General features: G+C 42.4%; 1 protein-coding gene across 1 annotated transcript in view; it reads left to right on the forward strand.

Moving 5' to 3' along the window:
* The first annotated feature begins 441 nt into the window (after positions 1-441).
* The window catches only part of LOC126260565 (G-protein coupled receptor 52-like), a 107479-nt gene continuing 84807 nt past the window's right edge, over positions 442-23113 (forward strand). The window contains exons 1-2 of the mRNA XM_049957899.1: positions 442-448; positions 6133-6456. Of these exons, the coding sequence (XP_049813856.1) occupies positions 442-448; positions 6133-6456 (331 nt within the window). The remainder of the gene's footprint in view (positions 449-6132; positions 6457-23113) is intronic.

A 23113-nucleotide genomic window follows, 5' to 3' on the forward strand; every position in this document is an offset into this window, starting at 1 on the left:
ACAGCACATCCTCGAGAGGAAAGTATCAGATCTGCTGCATATAAACAAGCCATAACTTGAAACTCATTCTGAAGCCATGACTTATTGTTTAAGTGAAAATGAAGGGAGTCGGAAACAACCATAAGCCTCTTTTAGCATAATTGATTACGTGTGTTAAATGTCAACTTATGAAGGTATTTCTACTTAATGGCTGCTCGTGGAAGGGTAGGGTCTGTCCTGACCAATAGGAGCACCCATTTTTTAATTTTCCGCCACTTTAACTACCTAATTTGACCTAGAGAGGTGGAGGAGGGGGCAAGTGCAGAGTAGAGGTGGAGGGGAAGAGATGTGGCAGTAATGCAGACTGGGCCAGGACTGGCACTGCCCCATTATTTCAGTACAGTTGTTCAGGGAAAAGGGCGCAATAAGAGTGTTGCTTACTGATAAAATATTATTGGCAGTATGAAAGGTAAGCCTTCAGAGAAAGCAGAGCACAGTTTCACCTCCAGTCCCAAAAAACACATCGCGGGAAGAAAAGCATTTTTCCGAGGACTACGATTTCAAAGGGACATATTTTGCGAAACATTTCAGTCAAAACCTCTTTTCTTACGCGGAAAATCGGAACGTTTGGTCCTATGCAATATGTAGCTATTTTTTCAGCATTTTGTAAAATTTCTGCAACGTACATCATGTCCTCGTTATGTCGCACGGCATTTAAGCCTGTCGTCTCTGAAGAGTAATTACGAAATGAAGAGTTAGAAATAATTGGCGAGAAAAAAATCTACGAAAAAATATTGCCAGTACGAAACGCAGGTTATTTAGATATACGTTAACATTAGAATCAGCATCATAGCGTAAATCTATGAGAGAAGAATTTGAAACCAGATTACTTAGGGCCGATAAAGAAATTGCCACGGGATTGGAAATACTGGAGGAAGTCAGGAGTCTTGACGAAATACTGACGATCTTCAGAAACATTTACACATGTCCTCCCATTACCAGTACAAAGACTTTGCACTAAGCTTCAGTGTACGTCTGTAGGTATTTTCTTCCGTAGCTCTTAGCAACATAACCTCATTAGCCGGTTTGTGGCGGTTTGGTGTGGCTGGTAACCAACACCGTAACTCATCCCACAAATGTTCAGACGTGCATTTTCTGCTGTCATCTGCAAACTGCTGCTGCCTCAAACACGTTATCAGTGGAGGCAATTGCACAATGTTTCAGAACAACATATGGAGTCAAATAACTATTACCGAGCGAGGTGGCGCGGTGGTTAGCACACTGGACTAGTGAGTAGTATTCAAAGAAATGTGACTGACGCCAGAATAACAGTGACTTACATGCGTCGAGAATATAAAGTAGTGCATTGAGATTGGCTAGCCACTAGCCGAAATCTGGATTTGCCTAATAAAATCTAAAAAAGGACGACTGATTGCTGCATTATATAAATTTAGACATCTGTTTATTATTCTACACATACATCCAAACTTTGCTGATTTCTTCTCTATGTTTTCGTCATATTCATATGTGACGCCCCAATCTAAGCGACTACAATTTTTGACCTCTTCTATTGTTCTATTATTACTCACAATTTTTGGCCATACAGGTTATTTCCCTTCGAGAACCATTGTACTGTCTTCTTTCCTGAAATCGTCAAACTGTACTCTTCACAAGCCCTACCTAGTAAATGTATTCCCCTTCGTAGATCATCTTCATTATCCACCAACAGTGTGGCGTCGTCTGCATATAAAAGACAATCCAAGTGGGAAATCCTGTTACTCTTAATCCTCCCGTTAAAAATCTCCTTCCATTTCCGAATTGGGTCAATTCAATAAATTTTACGAAGAGTGGATGAAAGGCTGCACCCTTGTCTTCCTTGTTTGTTTGTCGCTATAGGCTGTGTTAATGTACCATTTATATCTAAAATTGCAGTCGTATGTTCGCACAGAATTTTTAAAACACGTGTTAGGTGTGTTGGGTATATTCTCTTTCCCACAATTCTCAACAGTTCCTGTCTATCCACATTATTGAATGCCTTAATAAAATCAATGAACGCTAGATGGGTTTCCCTATTATACTCTCTGTTTTTCGGTTATTTGTTTTATTACACTACGGGCCATTAAAATTGCTACACCAAGAAGAAATGCAGGTGATAAACGGGTATTCATTGGACAAATATATTATACTAGAACTGACATGTGATTACATTTTCACACAATTTGGGTGCATAAATCCTGAGAAATCAGTACCCAGAACAACCACCTCTGGTCGCAATAACGGCCTTGATACGCCTGGGCATTGAGTCAAACAGAGCTTGGATGGCGTGTACAGTTCAGCTGCCCATGCAGCTTCAACACGATATCACAGTTCATCAAGAATAGTGACTGGCGTATTGTGACGAGCAATTTGCTCGACCACCACTGACCAGACGTTTTCAATTGATGAGAGATCTGGAGATCGTGCTGACCAGGGCAGCAGTCGAACATTTTCTGTATCCAGAAAGGCCCGTACAGGACCTGCAACATGCGGTCGTGCATTATCCTGCTGAAATGTAGGGTTACGCAGTGATCGAATGTAGAGTAGAGCCACGGGTCGTAACACATCTGAAATGTAACGTCCACTGTTCAAAGTGCCGTCAACGCAAACAAGAGGTGACCGAGACGTGCAACCAATGGCACCCCATACCATCACGCCAGGTGATATGAAAGTATGGCGATGACGAATACACGCTTCCAATGTGCGTTCACCGCGATGTCGCCAAACACGGATGCGACCATCATGATGCTGCCAACAGAACCTGGATTCACCCGAAAAAATGACGTTTAGCCATTCGTGCACCCACGTTCGAGGTTGAGTACACCATCGCAGGGGCTCCTGTCTGTGATGCAGCGTCAAGGGAAATCGCAGCCATGGTCTCCGACCTGATAGTCCATGCTGCTGCAAACGTCGTCGAACTGTTCCTGCAGATGGTTGTTGTTTGCAAACGTGCCCATCTGTTGACTCAGGGATCGAGACGTGGCTGCACGATCCGTTAAAGCCATGCAGATAAGATGCCTGTCATCTCGACTGCTAGTGATACGAGGTCGTTGGGATCCAGCACGGCGTTCCGTATTACCCTCCTGAACCCACCGATTCCACATTTTGCTAACAGTCATTGGATCTCGACCAACGCGAGCAGCAATGTCGCGATATGATATACCGCAATCGCAATAGGCTACAGTCTGACCTTTATCAAAGTGAGAAACGTGATGGTACGCATTACTCCTCCTTACACGAGGCATCACAACAACGTTTCACCAGGCAACGCCGTTCAACTGCTGTTTTTGTATGAGAAATCGGTTGGAAACTTTCCTCATGTCAGCACGTTGTAGGTGTCGCCACCGGCGCCAGCCTTCTGTGAATGCTCTGGAAAGCTAATCATTTACATATCATAGCATTTTCTTCCTGTCGGTTAAATTTCGCGTCTGTAGCACGTCATCTTCGTGGTGTAGCAATTTTAATGGGCTATAGTGTATATATACTGCATCTGTCGTCCATCTGCCCGTTATAAACCCTATCTGTTCTCCGCCTAATAAATTTTCAGCTATAACCTCTTGTTCACTTTTCTTTCATATACTTTCTATGCGGTGTCAAATAAGCTGATTCATCAATAGTACTCGCAGCTAATGCAGTATTCTAATATCACCTTTGCTTGTGAACATGCTTTTGTAATAGCACCTTTCTCCAGTACATATTAAATAAGTGTATTAATCTCATTAATGTAATAAAGTTGTTTTTGTGGAAATGAACCATCTGCCGGAAAATTCACAGAATCCATAGTTGTCACCGGACGATTGTAGTTTCATCTAGTCACAACACACAGAACACGTAAGTAACTGGGTCAACCAATTCAAAGCGAAATGTGTGTCAGGCTCAGTAATTTTTTCCCCCTCATAGCAATGCGCGACTCAACGAAGATAAGATCTCAGAATGTTGAATTGTATGTTTTTGTGTTGTAATACAGGGTGATCAAAAAGTCAGTATAAATTTGAAAACATAATAAGCCACGGAATAGTGTAGATAGAAAGGTAAAAATTGACACACATGCTTGAAACGACATGGGGTTTTATTAGAACAAAAAAAAGTTCTCAAAATGTCCGACAGATGGCGCTGGACAGCAAAACGTCAGTGACTGCGCATGACAATCGTGTATTAAAGGAGCTGTAATGAGAGAGAGAATCACATGCGCCAGCAGTCACAGCATGTTGACGTTACCTGAAAAGGCGCTTTTAGTGAAGCTGTGTTATCAGAATGGGGAATGTGCTAGTTCAGCGTTACGGTGCTATCGTCATAGGAAGGAGTTTCGAACGGGTAAAGGTCCGTTGACAAATGCAGCTGTGGCGAGAATGATTTCGAAGTTCGAAGCCACGGGTTGTTTAGACGATAGACCTTGTAGTGGCCGACCGAGCAGAAGGCGTAATGCTGCTGAGACAGTTCAGGAAGAAATGGAGACTGTAGCTGGTTCGTCTATGCACGGGGAAGTCAGCGCTCGTGCAGTCGCACGTCGCACCGGTATTCCATACACTATTGTTTGGTTGGTACTTACGCGTGCCCTCCGATGCTATCCGTACAAAATCCATCGGCATCATGAACTGTTACCTGGTGATTTAGTGAAGCGGAGGGGATTAGAGGTGTGGGCGTTTCAAAAGATGGCGGAAGATGACGATTGGTTGAGCAACGTGTTGTAGACCGACGAAGCTCATTTCACGCTCCGAGGGCCTGTCAGCGGCCACAACTGCGGAATTTGGGCTACCGAAAATCCTAGAACTGTGGTGGAAACTCCATTGCACGACGAGAAAGTCACGGTATGGGTTGGAGTTACCACATCTAACGTTATCGGGCCTTTTTTCTTCAAGGAAATGCGTGATTCTGGTTTTGTAACTGCTACCGTGACGGGTGAGAGGTACGCCGAAATGTTACAGAATCGCATCATCCCCATCCTGGCTGATAAAGACCTACTGGAACGTACGATGTTTATGCAGGATGGCGCTCCACCCCATATTGCTAGACGCGTGCAAGATCTCTTGCGCGTTGTTTGGTGACGATCGTGTGCTCAGCCGCCACTTTCGTCATGCTTGGCCTCCCAGGTCCCCAGAGCTAAGTCCGTAAGATTATTGGCTTTGGGGTTACCTGAAGTTGCAAGTGTATCGTGATCGACCGACATCTCTATGGATGCTGAAAGACAACATCCGACGCCAATGCCTCACCATAACTCCGGACATGCTTTATGTGGTGTCACCGCTAGACACCACACTTGCTAGGTGGTAGCCTTTAAATCGGCCGCGGTCCGATAGTATAAGTCGGACCCGCGTGTCGCCACTATCAGTGATTACAGACCGAGCGCCGCCACACGGCGGGTCTAGTCTAGAGAGACTCCCTAGCACTCGCCCCAGTTGTACCGCCGAATTTGTTAGCGATGGTTCACTGACTACACACGCTCTCATTTGCCGAGACGACGGTTTAGCATAGCCTTCAGCTGCGTAATTTGCTACGACCTAGCAAGGCGCCTTATTCAGTTACTATATGTCTTCTGAACAGATAATATCGTGACTCATGTACCGTCAAGAGCGACGTTCTTCATTAATGGATTAAAGTTAAGTATGAAACTAATTACGTCCGCTTTCTGAATTCTCATTCCTTGTCATGTTCCAGACCTCACGTCAGTATAGTTCTTCCCTCATCACGCCAGCCTGCGTGAGGTAAAACGCGTGCATTTCGGCCTCCAGTTGTAACACGGTGTTGGCTCTTCAGCCAACACAACACTTTACAGTGCTGTTCACAACATTATTCCTCGACTACAGCTATTGTTGAGGAATGATGGTGGACATATTGAGCATTTCCTGCAAAGAATATCACCTTTGCTTTGTCTTACTTTTTTTTGCTAATTATTGCTATTCTGGTCAGATGAAGCGCCATCTGCCGGACATTTTTTGAACTTTAGTATTTTTTTTTTTTTGTTCTAATAAAACCCCATGTCATTCCAAGCATGTGCGTCAATTTGTACCTCTCTATCTACATTATTCCGTGATTTATTCAGTTTTCAAATTTATACTGACTTTTTGATCACCCGCTATTTTAATGCTCTTTTTAACATATAAACTGTGCTTAATAAAGAGACGCGCCTGTGGTGTGGAGCTCGGCGGCTGACTGCACGTGGTGCGCCGTGCCGTGTTGCAGCTGGATGCGGCGGCGGCGCTGGAGGAGAAGGGCGCGGGTGGGGCGGTGACGCGGACGCGGAGGCGGAGGCGCCATGCGCGGGGCGCCGCCCCTCTAGGCGCAGGCGTCAGCGAGTGCGTGCGCGTGTGCGTGTGCCTGTGCACGCAGCGGCCGCACGCTCCACGCTGGAGCCCATAACGCAGGCCGGCATCATGCTCATCGTGGGGGTAGCCATCGTCCTCGCCAACATCCTCATCATCGCTACCTACCTCTCCTTCCGCGGTGAGTACACTCCCACAGCTCCGCTGCTGCTGCTGCTGTCTCACTCTCTTGTGCTCGAACGGGAATAGAACCGTGTTCGTGTTGTGGTGGTACACATGACCTGCCCGCTAGTTCCTCTAACACACCTTTCTGAGATCATTACGCGTGAAAACACGTGAGACAATACTGACCCTACGACTTATCTTCGAAGCTAGATTAAGAAAAGGCAAACCTACGTTTCTAGCATTTGTAGACTTAGAGAAAGCTTTCGACAATGTTGACTGGAATACTCTTTCAAATTCTGAAGGTGGCACGGGTAAAATACAGGGAACGAAAGGCTATTTACAATTTGTACAGAAACCAGATGTCAGTTATAAGAGTCGAGGGACATGAAAGGGAAGCAGCGGTTGGGAAGGGAGTGAGACAGGGTTGTAGCCTATCCCCGATGTTACTCAATCTGTATATTGAGCAAGCAGTAAAGGAAACAAAAGACAAGTTCGGAGTAGGTATTAAAATCCATGGAGAAGAAATAAAAACCTTGAGGTTCGCCGATGACATTGTAATTCTGTCAGAAACAGCAAAGGGCTTGGAAGAGCAGTTGAACGGAATGGACAGTGTCTTGAAAGGTGGATATAAGATGAACATCAACAAAACCAAAACGAAAATAATGGAATGTAGTCGAATTAAGTCGGGTGATGCTGAGGGAATGAGACTAGTAAATGAGACACTTAAAGTAGTAAAGGAGTTTTGCTATTTGGGGAGCAAAACAACTGATGATGGTCGAAGTAGAGAGGATATAAAATGTAGACTGGCAATGGCAAGGAAAGCGTTTCTGAAGAAGAGGTATTTGTTAACATCGAGTATAGATTTAAGTGTCAGGAAGTCGTTTCTGAAAGTATTTGTACGGAGTGTAGCCATGTATGGAAGTGAAACATGGACGACAAATAGTTTGGATAAGAAGAGAATAGAAGCTTTCGAAATGTGGTGCTACAGAAGAATGCTGAAGATTAGATGGGTAGATCACATAACTAACGAGGAAGTATTGAATAGAATTGGAGAGAAGAGAAATTTGTGGCACAACTTGACTAGAAGAAGGGATGGGTTGGTAGGGCATATTCTGAGGCATCAAGGGATCACCAATTTAGTATTGGAGGGCAGTGTGGAGGGCAAAAATCGTAGAGGGAGACCAAGAGATGAATACACTAAGCAGATTCAGAAGGATGTAGGCTGGGAGATGAAGCAGCTTGCACAGGATAGAGTAGCATGGAGAGCTGCGTCAAACGAGTCTCAGGACTGAAGACCAACATACGCGTGAAAGAAGACAGGGATCAGGCAGTACTCCCATATAAATTTAGAAACGACGTCACAAAACACCGTAAGCTCACAGTCTGACAAACACAATCACGACACTCTGGTGTGAAAGTTGTTATCGTTTGACAGCTAGCGCCACACTAGGGCTCCAAACGGTGAGAAAGAATACGATCACACGCGCCGTCAGGATGTTTGTTTTTAATTATTTTCTTCTTAATTAACGGAATAGATGTAATATTTCTGCGTTCCATGCCTTAGTAAATTACCAAAACACACGAAGTATCGTGAAATACATGTACAAACAGACGAATCACACTGATTCAATAATATGAGCTACAACTTATTCAGGAAGAAATGATTTTGAATATGTCTACATATGCAGCTTATTCCGCTGAAAGCAAGAGAATATAAACGTTTTTCATGCATGAGAAGCACCACACATTTCTGTTGTTGTCTGTTATTATCATCATACGCACTTTCCTCGGGACTTAAAAAATTTTTATGGAGTCCAGTGATTCGCCCTTTCTTACACTTCAGTCGACTTTCTTCTAATACACGAATATTCTTGTAAATGTAATTAATTTTTCTCAAAAAGCAAATTCTTGCCGTTTGTGGCTCAGATCTAGCAACAATAGTGAAATTGCTTTCCCTAGTGTAGGAAAGAGTGTTATTGCTTTTGACAACTTATTATCACAAAAAAATGTTCAAATGTGTGTGAAATCTTATGGGACTTAACTGCTAAGGTCATTAGTCCCTAAGCTTACACACTACGTAACCTAAATGATCCTAAGGACAAACACACCCATGCCCGAGGGAAGACTCGAACCTCCGCCGCGACCAGCCGCACAGTCCACGACTGCAGCGCCCTAGACCGCTAGGCTAACAAAAATGGCTCTGAGCACTATGGGACTCAACTGCTGTGGTCATTAGTCCCCTAGAACTTAGAACTACTTAAACCTAACTAACCTAAGGACATCACACACATCCATGCCCGAGGCAGGATTCGAACCTGCGACCGTAGCAGTCGCACGGTTCCTGACTGCGCGCCTAGAACCGTGAGACCACCGCGGCCGGCCACGAGGCTAGTAGCCCTGCGCGGCAATTATCACATTTGTGTGGTTTTCCTATAAGTTGCAGTTGTCGTGGCTTATTTGATACATAAAATAATGTACCTATTACATTCCATATTCGTTTCCTACGTTCCACATTCATTGGTTTGGCTGAAAATGTAGCACGCAAGAGTCTGCTTTAGTGGATAGATATACGACGTCTTTTTGTAAATGGTCAACGCTTCTGGTGTTTACTTTAAAATGGTTCAAATGATTCTAAGCACTATGGGACTTAACATCTCAGGTCATCAGTCCCCTAGACTTAGAACTACTTAAACCTAACTAACCTAAGGACATCACACACATCCATGTCCGAGGCAGGATTCGAACCTGCGACTGTAGCAGCACCGCGATTCCGGACTAAAGCGCCTAGAACCGCTCGGTCACAACGGCCTGCTGGTGTTTACTACCAATTTTTTTGTTATTGAAGGAAAACGTCATTATTCAGGAAATGTCTGTACACTAAAAGAAAATCGTTATTAAACTGTCCTGTAATGCAGCGTTTCGGTCCTCCCAGGGTCCTTCCGAAAGTAAATAATCACAATGTGGTGTAATTTCTTTAGTTATCGTCGATTATTACATACACTCTCTATTGTAAAAACTAAGTTAAAAATCAGTATAAACGTTAGTATGCGCACTCATACCATATCGTATTCGGAAGTGTTGCTTGCTGGTCGCTTGGAGCGCTCCTGTCGCTGGGTGTAACAAAAACGAGATTGTTTTGTTTGAGGGCAGGGACCAAACAGCGAGGTCATCGATCCCATCGGGTTGCGGAAGGAAGTCGGCCGTGCCATTTCAAAGGAACCATCCCGGCATTTTCCTGAAGCGATGTAGGGAAATCACGGAAAACATGAATCGTGATGGCCGTACGCGGGTTTGAACCGTCGTTCTCCCTAATGGGATTCCGGTGTGGTAACCACTGCGCAACCTCGCTCGGTAAACAAAAACGAGACGATATGTCGCGACTATTATGTCAGACTGCGGTAAGCTGCTGTTAAAAGTATTCTTTAATACGCAACCGGTTTTGGTTAAAGATTTTCTTCCGGCACAATTTCGGTTAACAGCAAGAGTTACATTGGAATGAAATGACATCAGAAAAGGAGCACAGTGTCACAAATCCACTGGAAACAGTGTAGCGAGTAAATAGTAACTACAGTTTCCATTCAATTTTTTTTAAATATTGTGCCCTTTTTTGACGTCAGTTCATTCCAATGTAACTCTTGCTGCTAACCCAAGCAGTGTTGCAAAATGGTCTCCGATCGGAAACTGGTCGTTTTATTAAATAACACTTTCAACAACAGCTTATGGTGTTACATGATGCCATTTCTGAAGTTTACTGAAGCTATGCAATACAACCTCTAGAATGTATGTTGTTGTTGTTGTGGTCTTCAGTCCTTAGACTGGTTTGATGCAGCTCTCCATGCTACTCTATCCTGTGCAAGCTTCTTCATCTCCCAGTACCTACTGCAACCTACATCCTTCTGAATCTGCTTAGTGTATTGATCTCTTGGTCTCCCTCTACGATTTTTACCCTCCACGCTGCCCTCCAATGCTAAATTTGTGATCCCTTGATGCCTCAAAACATGTCCTACCAACCGATCCCTTCTTCTAGTCAAGTTGTGCCACAAACTTCTCTTCTCCCCAATCCTATTCAATACCTCCTCATTAGTTACGTGATCTACCCACCTTATCTTCAGCATTCTTCTGTAGCACCACATTTCGAAAGCTTCTATTCTCTTCTTGTCCAAACTGGTTATCGTCCATGTTTCACTTCCATACATGGCTACACTCTATACAAATACTTTCAGAAACGACTTCCTGACACTTAAATCTATACTCGATGTTAACAAATTTCTCTTCTTCAGAAACGCTTTCCTTGCCATTGCCAGTCTACATTTTATATCCTCTCTACTTCGACCATCATCAGTTATTTTACTCCCTAAATAGCAAAACTCCTTTACTACTTTAAGTGTCTCATTTCCTAATCTAATCCCCTTAGCATCACCCGATTTAATTTGACTACATTCCATTCTCCTCGTTTTGTTTTTGTTGATGTTCATCTTATATCCTCCTTTCAAGACACTGTCCATTCCGTTCAACTGCTCTTCCAAGTCCTCTGCTGTCTCTGACAGAATTACAATGTCATCGGCGAACCTCAAAGTTTTTACTTCTTCTCCATGAATTTTAATACCTACTCCGAATTTTTCTTTTGTTTCCTTTACTGCTTGCTCAATATACAGATTGAATAACATCGGGGAGAGGCTACAACCCTGTCTCACTCCTTTCCCAACCACTGCTTCCCTTTCATGTCCCTCGACTCTTATAACTGCCATCTGGTTTCTGTACAAGTTGTAAATAGCCTTTCGCTCCCTGTATTTTACCCGTGCCACCTTCAGAATTTGAAAGAGAGTATTCCAGTTAACGTTGTCAAAAGCTTTCTCTAAGTCTACAAATGCTAGAAACGTAGGTTTGCCTTTTCTTAATCTTTCTTCCAAGATAAGTCGTAAGGTTAGTATTGCCTCACGTGTTCCAACATTTCTACGGAATCCAAACTGATCTTCCCCGAGGTCCGCTTCTACCAGTTTTTCCATTCGTCTGTAAAGAATTCGCGTTAGTATTTTGCAGCTGTGACTTATTAGACTGATAGTTCGGTAATTTTCACATCTGTCAACACCTGCTTTCTTTGGTATTGGAATTATTATATTCTTCTTGAAGTCTGTGGGTATTTCGCCTGTCTCATACATCTTGCTCACCAGATGGTAGAGTTTTGTCATGACTGGCTCTCCCAAGGCCATCAGTAGTTCTAATGGAATGTTGTCTACTCCCGGGGCCTTGTCTCGACTCAGGTCTTTCAGTGCTCTGTCAAACTCTTCACGCAGTATCTTATCTCCCATTTCATCTTCATCTACATCCTCTTCCATTGCCATAATACTGTCCTCAAGTACATCGCCCTTGTATAAACCCTCTATATACTCCTTCCACCTTTCTGCCTTCCCTTCTTTGCTTAGAACTGGGTTGCCATCTGAGCTCTTGATATTCATACAAGTGGTTCTCTTCTCTCCAAAGGTCTCTTTAATTTTCCTGTAGGCAGTATCTATCTTACCCCTAGTGAGACAAGCCTCTACATCCTTACATTTGTCCTCTAGCCATCCCTGCTTAGCCATTTTGCACTTTCTGTCGATCTAATTTTTGAGACGTTTGTATTCCCTTTTGCCTGCTTCATTTACTGCATTTTTATATTTTCTCCTTTCATCAATTAAATTCAATATTTCTTCTGTTACCCAAGGATTTCTATGAGCCCTCGTCTTTTTACCTACTTGATCCTCTGCTGCCTTCACTACTTCATCCCTCAGAGCTACCCATTCTTCTTCTACTGTATTTCTTTCTCCCATTCCTGTCAATTGTTCCCTTATGCTCTCCCTGAAACTCTCTACAACCTCTGGTTCTTTCAGTTTATCCAGGTCCCATCTCCTTAAATTCCCACCTTTTTGCAGTTTCTTCAGTTTCAATCTGCAGTTCATAACCAATAGATTGTGGTCAGAATCCACATCTGCCCCTGGAAATGTCTTACAATTTAAAACCTGGTTCCTAAATCTCTGTCTTACCATTATATAATCTATCTGATACCTATTAGTATCTCCAGGATTCTTCCAGGTATACAACCTTCTTTTATGATTCTTGAACCAAGTGTTAGCAATGATTAAGTTATGCTCTGTGCAAAATTCTACAAGGCGGCTTCCTCTTTCATTTCTTCCACCCAATCCATATTCACCTACTATGTTTCCTTCTCTCCCTTTTCCTACTGACGAATTCCAGTCACCCATGACTATTAAATTTTCGTCTCCCTTCACTACCTGAATAATTTCTTTTATCTCGTCATACATTTCATCAATTTCTTCATCATCTGCAGAGCTAGTTGGCATATAAACTTGTACTACTGTAGTAGGCATGGGCTTTGTGTCTATCTTGGCCACAATAATGCGTTCACTATGCTGTTTGTAGTAGCTAACCCGCACTCCTATTTTTTTATTCATTATTAAACCTACTCCTGCATTACCCCTATTTGATTTTGTATTTATAACCCTGTAATCACCTGACCAAAAGTCTTGTTCCTCCTGCCACCGAACTTCACTAATTCCCACTATATCTAACTTTAACCTATCCATTTCCCTTTTTAAATTTTCTAATCTACCTGCCCGATTAAGGGATCTGACATTCCACGCTCCGATCCGTAGAATGCCAGTTTTCTTTCTCCTAGAATGTATCTCAAGATTAAAAAATTTTATCACTTGATTATCAATAAAAAAACAGTTCCTTTTAAAAGTAAAGATAACTACTTACTTAAAAATCAAAAAAATAAAACTCACGTGTTTTTGCAGATGATTTATTGAACCATGAAAATGAGTAAATGGTGCGATGCGTACTGTTTATTTCTCACAACCTTTGCTATATTCGATTTGTGTCAACGAATGTATACGGTAAATCATGTTCTAAGTCCATTCCGTTCCTCGTTTTCCTTCTCATTCACATTTCTTTTTATCGGTCGTCCATCATAAAAGTAACTGAATGGACCCGACTCTTTGTACGACATCTTTTAACAAGTTGTACAGAAAACACATCAAGTAATCGTTGCTCAGCACTCGTTTCTTTCAAGAAGTGGCTACACGTTAACTTCACTAATTTTTCCATTAGAACTACTTGTTGAAACTACCTTGCCCCTAATATTATATGTAATAAAAGTGAGAGAGAGGAAATGGGAAGAAGAATAGACAGGAGAAGAGAAAACATGAAATAATTTTGTCATCATCACTAACAATATGTCAAGGAGGCGACTGGTTGTACGACAGTTTCTTTAGTGATCTAATGCGATCTCAGTTGTTATGGTACTCTACCCAGGTTTTCTTTTCACACTAGCTTCGGAAATCTTGTAGATCCGAAAGGAAGTCCAGGGCAAATTCACTTCCCGTTTCGTCTTCCCGTACATCTACATCTACATACATACTCCACAAGCCACCGTTCGGTGCGTGGCCGAGTGTACTCTGTCCACTGCTTGTCATTTCCTTTCCTGGTCGACTCGCAGATAGAGCGAGAGAAAAACGACTGTCTGTATTCCTCTGTATGAGCCCCAATTTCTCGCATCTTATCTCTGTGGTCCTTACGCGCAATGTGTGTTGGCGCCAGTAGCATCGTTCGGCAGTCAGCTTCAAATGTCGGTTCTCTAAATGTTCTCAATAGTGTTACTCGAAAAGAACGTCGCCTTCCCACCAGGAAATCCCATTTGAGTTCCCAAAGCATCTCCGTAACACCTGTTGCTCCAACCTACCGGTAGCTAATTTGGAACCCCCCTCTGAATTGTTTCGATGTCTTCCTTCAATCCGACCTCGTACGGATCCCAAACACTCGAGCAGTACTCATGAATAGGTCGCATCAGCGTCCTATATGCGGTCTCGTTTACAGGTGAACCACTCTTTATTAAAATTCTGCCAATAAACCGAAGTCGAACATTTACTAACTATGTGGTAGGTTAGACCCTGGAGATTCCTTCCAAACTTCATTCAGCCTCGGAAACAAAAACTAGCTTACTTTCACTAGACCGGTTTACATTTATTTCAATCCGGTGCCAGCCACTGTGGCCGAGCGGTTCTAGGCGCTTCAGTCCGGGACCGTGCTGCTGCTACGGTAGCAGGTTCGATTCCTGCCTCGGGCATGGATGTGTGTTACGTCCTTAGTTTAGTTAGGTTTAATTAGTTCTAAGCCTAGGGGACTGATGACCTCAGATGTTAAGTCCCATAGTGCTCAGAGCCATTTGAACCATTTTCGATCCTGGTATCGAGCCGTCCCCTTTCCCCATGGCCCGTCATGTCCTTCTGCCCTGAGCACTCACCTGTTCTTCAGCGTATTCTCTTTCTGTTGTCTGTGATACGACTAAGGCTATTTCGTTTCAGAAGCCAAATATTTGCTCAGTTTGCAACGCCTCGTAGACAAGGCTGCCATGGAGTTGCAGTCTCCTTCTGCCACTGAGAACTCATAAACTGGACATTCCAGTAGACGTGGCCTGGTGCGGTTTTTGCTTCGTAGTAACAACCAGTTTGCTATTTTCTTTGCGCCCTGTGTAAATAATCTCAGTATAAACAATGTCCTGCCGGATAGTGCACAAGACCAACGGCTGGTTGAAGGTCCCGCCATTTGGAGCGTTTCCCTGACATGTGGAAAAGCAATATTTCTACCCTCCAGTGGCAGAAGAGTCACATTCCTCTTGCAACTAATCTATAAATCTATAACACGCTCTCTGATGGAGATGAGATTATCTTGACACGAGTCCCGAGTATCTGCACCCTCACCACAGACATTTTCTGTCGGTGAGTAGTCTCAGTCCGTGCACCCAGACGCTAGCTAGCATCGTAACACATTATATGATTCTTTCATAAATAGAGATGAAAAGATTATTTCTGTAAAGTCAAAAATTTTCTTCATAATAGTCAAACCAGCTCAGTATGCAGCATTTACGGGGGTGTGAACATAGAATTTTTTCTTACAGGTGTTCCTCAAGTTCCATACCGGTGGGCATATAATGATGTAATTAACTCTGATTATAGTCTTTCGGCTGCAACTTAGTCTTCAGTGCGATGAAAAGTTAATTTACCCTGTACCACTCCTGGGAGGTGTCCAGCAGACCTCCCAAGTTTGTTTCTAGTTGTAATCTGATGTTACCTTTGGCCAGTAGCAGGAGATCATCAACATACGTAATTACTGCCAAAGCATCGAGTTTTCCTTGTGGGTTGTTCAATTGAAGTTCAAAATTAATGTTCCAAAATGTAGGCATAATAACTGCTTTTGCTGTCATTGCTATAGTAGCCGATAAGCCGCTTTCACAGATTAAAAAAATTGAATCAATATTTTTCGACTTTTCCCTATAATAATGGATATTCGCTACCAAACTTTAACGAAAATGTTCTCGTTTAGGTATTCTCGAAGTCTTTTTTTCAGTGTGCTGTCTTTGACGTGTCTAAGAATATGAACTTTGGCCTAGATTACACACTCTGAAGATATTCCCTCATTTCGCTATTAACTGTGTTTGGAAGTAGGCATTTATTTGCTGAATTTACAAATTCTGAAAATAGCTCCTAATACAATTCTTTACTTCTGAAAAAAAAGACAGAATTCTACGACTTCATGAACAATGAATGAACTAAACACAAGAATGAAGAGGGCGTATGCTGGTTTTGGTCAATTAAATAGATTTCTCAAAACTAAGCTTCAAATATGTCGAATTCATTTCATGATAGGTTTGATAGGCTGAGTGTACATGAGGTCGTCATGGTCGAACTCGAACGAGGAACAATCTCCACTTTTATCAGGGAAAGAACCCGGGACCTCCACTGGGGAACAGAGTGCTAGACCAGCACGGCCATAATAGACTGGACTGCAAAACATAATTATGATTCTAATGAGAATGAAACGTACGAAGACGGGGAGGTAGGTGAATGGATGATAGATGATGAATTGCAAGAACAAAGAAAAGACAGAGACGACTATCTTTGGAGTGTGGGTGAATGACATTATAAAACAGACTGTAATAGCAAAGCTGGATATTGCGGTACATGGACGGATCAAGAAGAGGCCTTCGTTCAGCCGTGGATGTCAGGTGACTGACGATGATCTAATGTCTATTGCAGTCTAATGAAATAGTAATGCTAGACATTCTTTTAAAAAGTCTTGACTAAACGATGATCGATCGCTTGTTGTTTTCACTCCTCAGAGGGCAATTACTTCCAGATTATGAACCACTGAAGTAGTAAATGGAACCCAAAGAAAAATATTCCGTTCCGTGGGGAGACGGAAGCATCGCACTCGATCCTACTTACAGACATGAATCAAGCGATTAGTGTCTACATTTTTAAATGATGAAACCATTTAAAATCGATCGTACGTTGTCAGTTTTATTAAGCAAGATATCTTTACTGCAGTTTGTATATGAATCACATTACTGGCCAGTTTCGACCTCTGGCCATTTCCCAATGTATGGAGTTGGTGATATGTGAGTCACATTTAAAACCAGGTTTCGTGCTATGCGGGGACAGACACTACCTCTCACACCACACACGTCAAACGTGTACATACATGGCCTTGCACATCACAACACCATACACATGTTGTTTGTTTTAACATGAGACAATTAAACATCTCGAAGACTACGCAACGTACGAACAAAATGTTCTGGGTGAAAGGATAAAGGGACACTTGTCTGTGCTACAATTGGCTACCTCCAGAACATCCCTTCTGCGTGAGCGAGGTCAAGTTTCTATTTTCAAACGGAAAGCCCTCCATTTTATTGCATATTACGATTCTACGACAAAAAGTACATACAGGTTACTCAAACTATTGTTTACCATTCGTGGGAGGTGACGCTGTAATTGGCAAATAACATGTGTGCTTGTTTTGGCAATTAAGAACCGACGCATTTTGTTCTAGATTTCATTTATGTTGTATACGTAGACGTTTATGTGCTAATGGTTGATATTTACATCAGAAATTGATCCTAGTGTTTCAAATTTAATTTTACGGCACAATATAGTCAGCCTTTTCAATGTCTCGTTATAAACTAGGTTTAACGCTATCCAGGAACAATGACGTGGATGTAATAGTTTTCTGTTCCAGTCGGGACGCTTGGTGTCGGTGACTTACCTTACCTTTCACCATTGGAATGCTTGATTTGGATGAGTCTTCTTGTCTCTCAACATTGCGGTTCTTGATTTCGGGAAGTCCCCTTGTCTCTCACCACTCGGGTGCTTCTTGCAGCTTTGCAGTAAATTAAAGGTCTTGCGATCTTCTCTGCAACAGATACAACACCCACTACGTCAGCTGTGCCAGAACAGCTTCCAGGGAGGTTTAGTGCCGAGACGTTCGGTGTTCGTCATAAAGGCCCCGGCGCTGCAGTGGGGCGTGGTACATGGTGGGGCGCTGAGCAATAGGGTGCCCACGTGAGTGTTTACACGATATGTGTGTATCCAATGCAGCTGCACCTGTCACTACCACTTCATGTACGTTTTACTTTATTACAATGGTTGGGGTTTGTATTTCGCGGTAGCCGCGTAGCGGCCAGTGCAAGATGGGATGGAAATACAAAGTCCGCTTGCTTAGCTGGCTGGTAACGTGCTCGCCTCCCGTGCAAGCGGGCCTGGGTTCGATTTCCGGCTGGGTTGGGGATTTTCTCCAGTCGGGGACTGGGAGTTGTGTTGTCTTCATCATCATTTCATCCTCATCACTGGCGTGCAAGTCACCCAATGTGATGTCGACTGAAATAAGACTTGCACTTGGCGGCCGAATTTCCCCGGATGGGACCTCCTGGTCAATGATGCCATACGCTCATTTCCATTTTTAACGCACGCTAAAACCAGACACCATGATGGCGGTGTTCGAGGGTGGCCACTGAAATCAAGTATACGATGGTCTAGGGACTCATCATAATCAACCCCATAGGGTACAGGAAACTACGTTATCGTACAAGTAGCTTGTTTGCCAGAAATTTCAATATCTAGTCAAATTATTTGTACTGTACAATCACATTTGTAACACTCAGGTAACGTTTGAATATCAATCTTTTCTTCTTCTTCTTGCTGGTGCCTTTATCCCACATTTTGCGCAGGTTCGGCATGGTTAATGTCGGATTTGGCATGGTTAATTTTAAGGGGTAGCCAGATGTCCTTCCTGTCACCACCCCATACCCCCCAAGACGGAATGAGTGTATCCCACCTGTCTGCGTCTAGTGTAAACCATGAAACAGTGCGAACGTTTTTCAAATGTCTGCAAGGCGTGTAACTGAGGCGGGATGTGGGGACCAGCCCAGTATTCACCTAGTGAGATGTGGAAAACCGCCTAAAAACCATATATAGGCTGGCTGGCACACTGGCCCTCGTCGTAATCCTCAGGACCGATTCGATCTGGAGCCAGCGCGCCTACCCGAGTCCAGGAAAATGCGCATTATCACTCTCAGCTAACCTCGTGGGTAACGTTTGAATATCAATATCAACTGTTAAACACAAAGGTTTACAGTTACATCGTAGATAAGACGTAGAATCAAATGCATCGTTTCTTAATTTTAAACACAGGTACACTTGATATTTGTCTATTATGGTGCCACCTGCCACGAATGGAGAACAGCAGTTTTAGAGAACCGTACGTAATTTTTCGCGTAGAATCAGAATATGCAATAAAAATTGGAGGTTCCCATTTGAAAATACAAAGTTGTGCCGGCCACGCAAGAGGAGTGGTTAGGAGGTGGCCAGTTGTAGCGCAGACATTTGTCCTCTACACTGATATTAACTTTTCACCTTCAACGTTTTTCTCGAATGATGCGTCGTTTTCGAGATATTTAGTTTTTTCAAGTTAAAACAAACTCCCTAAACGTTCTACTTCTTGTATCCGTATTGTTTATCATCCACGTTTCACTTTTCCTACAGGCCTACACTCCACACAAAGACCTTCAAGAAAGAAGCGCTACAACATAACTTTACGAATGTCGTCGATGTTATCACATTTCTCTGGCTTTGAAACGCCTTTCTCGCTATTTCCAGTATTCATTTTAAATTCTATCCAGTTCGGCTATCGTCAGTAACTTTAATGCGCAAATAGCGAAACTCATCTACCAACTGTATCGTCTTATTTCCTAATCTAATGTCGCCTGATGTGAATCGACAACATCCCATTAACTTTCTTTTGTTTTTGTTAATATTCATGTTATAACTTCTTTTCAAGAAACTGTCCTTTTCGTCGTTCAGTTTACCTTCAACTCATTTGGTCTGTGACAGAATTAGCTCATTAAATTTTTTATTGTCTCCGAGAACTTTAATTCATTTTTAAATTTCTCTTTGGTTTCCTTTACTGCTTTCTCGGTGTACAGATTAAATAACATCGGGGATAGCTTCACCCCTGTCTCACTCAATTTCAACAACTCCATCCCTTTCATGTCATTTGACTTTTATAATTGCACTCTGGTTTTCGTACATGTAGTAGATAACGTTCCCAATCTAGTTTTTTATCCCTGCTACCTTTAGAATTTCAAGATTGTATTCTACATCTACGTCTATATACTCTGAAAACTCGCAATATATTCCAGAAAATACTGTCACAAGGGTTCTTTAAAAGTACAAATGCTTTAACTTCGGTTTGCCTTCCTTTAGTCTACCTTGTAAGATAAATTGTAAGGGCAGTATGGCCTCACATGTTCCTGCATTCCTTCAAAACTCAAAATGACCTTCCCCATGGTTTTCTCCTGTAAATCTTTGAATTCTTCTGTGAATAATGTGTGTTAGTATTTTTCAGCCATGATTTATCAGACTGATGGTTCGATAACATTCACACGTCATCACCTGCCTTCCCTGTAATTGCAATAATTACATTCTTCTTGACGTCTGTTGGTATTTTTCCTGTCTCATGTACTTTGCCTATCAGGTGTAATATTTTTTTAATACCATGTGTTCCCAAGGACCTAAAAAATTTTGGAAAGATACTTCAGGTGCCTTGTTTAGAATTAAGCCTCACAATGCTCTTTCAAATACTTCTCGCAGTGTCTTATCTCCCATCTCACCTTTATGTATTTCTCTTCCCTTTGAATGACACTCTCCTCCTTTTCTTTATACAGTTCTTCAGTGTGTAGCTTTCATCTTTCAGACTTACCTTCCTATAGGTGGCACCTATGTTACCTATTGTCACACAAGCTACTAGCGCTTTTCATTTCACCTCTAGCAATTCCTGAATCTGACACTTTCAACTTACTGTCAGTCTCATTTTTTAAACATCCGTATTCCTTTTCTCTACTTCATTTCTTACAAGACCATGTCAGTCAATCATCTTCTACAGCTTCTGAAAGCCCATACTCAGATAACGCTTCGACGTGGTTGCACCTACGTTTGGGCTATGTGTATCGTTGAGGCACACAACCTATTTCAACATGGCAATATCCATGATTCGTCGGGTTCATTACAAATTGAATTTCTTCTGATATTTTGGAAGGTACTCTACGGTAAAGACGGACGAGAGGGATAACTGTGATTAATGAGAAGCAAAAGTGAAACATGACGGAGCTCTACCGAGTTATAGATTACACCATCTCTTTGATGTCAGGTGTCTCCCGAAACAGCAAATACAAATCTTCTCAAGCAATACGACAAGATCAACACACCACGTTACTTTCGTTTTGTGGAGCAAATTCGAATACAATTGGATAATCTAAGACAAAATCGATTTTCGGCCGCATATGAAACTCGAAGAGATGTTGCGCCCTGTGAAGGACAGTTACAGCCTCAGAGTCCTGGGGAGTAGTTATGTGGAATAACCTATTCGAATCGTTTACCAGCGCTGTACAAAAAGGTAAGCATCATATGAAGTATCGAAATCTAGGAAAATTCGCTTTTGCCGGACACAACCTCACACGAATAAGCTCAAAATATTTGAGCAAAAACCGATTCCAGTCCTTATTTCAAATTATGGGGTCCCAGATATACAAGAGGCAATGGAAATAAGAATGTGTGTGTAAACTTACTTTGAGATATGAAACTCGTGCTCCGTAGTGCACGCAAGCGTGTACTTGATACCGAGGGAGTGTGAAGGAAAGGAAAAGGTACTTTTCATTCCCTATCCCTAAATGCAGAACGGGCTGTTTGAGTAATAACTCATTAAAGAGTCAGGAACAAGCGAATGATAACCTTGTATGAGATAAAGTGTATTTGTATATGTGATATGTATAGTTGGGCCATTAGGATTAAGGGGAGAATCGGCTGACTGAGTTTGGGTTACAGGTACAATATTTATACATACATCGATAATCTGAATAAACAGTATCATACAGATACAGATTTTATCTGATCAGGCCAGACGGCTACAACTACAGCATTTACATACAGAATGTTTCCAATACCAAATATTGACACAGAAATAAATTATTAATAAAGACTCAAACTAAATAAAATTCAAATGAATTTGCATCATCAACAATAGCATGAGAAAAGAAGCAGGTGTAAGGCAACTTTAGAAATCTGTTGAGTCTAAAATATCAAATGTTTATCATCAATACTAACAAATTAGGAACGTTAGCCTCCCTTTTGAAGGACCATGGATGTTTGCCATTTGAAAACGGATATAAACATGCACCTTGATACACGAACCTCAGCCCACATCTGCATGGACAAGGCGGAAAATAATACCACAGAAAATAACCAGAAACAGTTCAGTATTAGAAACAGAAAAGAATCATACCTCATTCTATCATGCTACTCATGGTGCACATCATTACGATAACAGCATCGTTAATCGTAACATACAAAAGCATCTAGCAACCGTCTGTCCAACTAATGATATACAATCTATACTAAATCTGTGTCCTATACAGCAATATAATACACACTGAGCAGCCGCCACTCCTCATCTGTTATTAACACAGCCTAGCGACGCACTGTCTGTTGATAGGTATCACATGATGCCGGTTTTAGAAAACACTGGATCACACTTCCTGCTGAGTACAGTGAATGATGTTGCTTGGCAGCTAGCTACATGCACATCATGTACATAGTATAGCTTAGTGTTTCTGAGATACAAGGAACACCGAATCACTACAACCAATATCCATAAGTCAGAGGTTCCAGTGCATCAAGTCTGATCCGCTCAGAATGCCACAACAGCTGCCTTGCATATGGGGGATTTCACACAATGATGCCCAGTCTCTACCTGTAGCCAATCTTCTACCGGCGGGCGATCAGCACTGCCAACACTCGTGGCCCCATTCACAGTCCTTATTCTCAGCCTACTGCATCGCTAAATAAACACTTCCTCCACTAGAGTGTCGCGCCACGCTAACCAGCAGCAAATCACAGGAAGTAGTGCCAACCTCAGAAAACTAGGTAAAATAGTGCTACAACTGATGCATAGACCTCCCTCTCCCCCCACCCCTCCGCCCCCCATTTTAGTAACCACATCAGCCCGGAAAATCCAGCTCAACCTGAGAAGCCTTGATTTCCTTGCCCATGTGTAGGTCACTTAACAAAACAATAAGGAGGTGAGAAGCCTTTCAATCTCAAATGGACCCTTAAATCTGGGCAACAACTTCTTGGTCAACATTCCAGAGGCCTTACTAATCCTGAAAATTAATAAAAAAGATATTCTTGACATCTTGACATGTATTTGTCCATCGCTCCGCATTACATACACCGCATAGGTTCCCTCTTTAAAATTCTTTTTTGGCCAAGCTCCATTATGCAACCACT

Source organism: Schistocerca nitens, chromosome 5 (genome assembly GCF_023898315.1).
Source record: "Schistocerca nitens isolate TAMUIC-IGC-003100 chromosome 5, iqSchNite1.1, whole genome shotgun sequence".
Classification (NCBI taxonomy): domain Eukaryota; kingdom Metazoa; phylum Arthropoda; class Insecta; order Orthoptera; family Acrididae; genus Schistocerca; species Schistocerca nitens.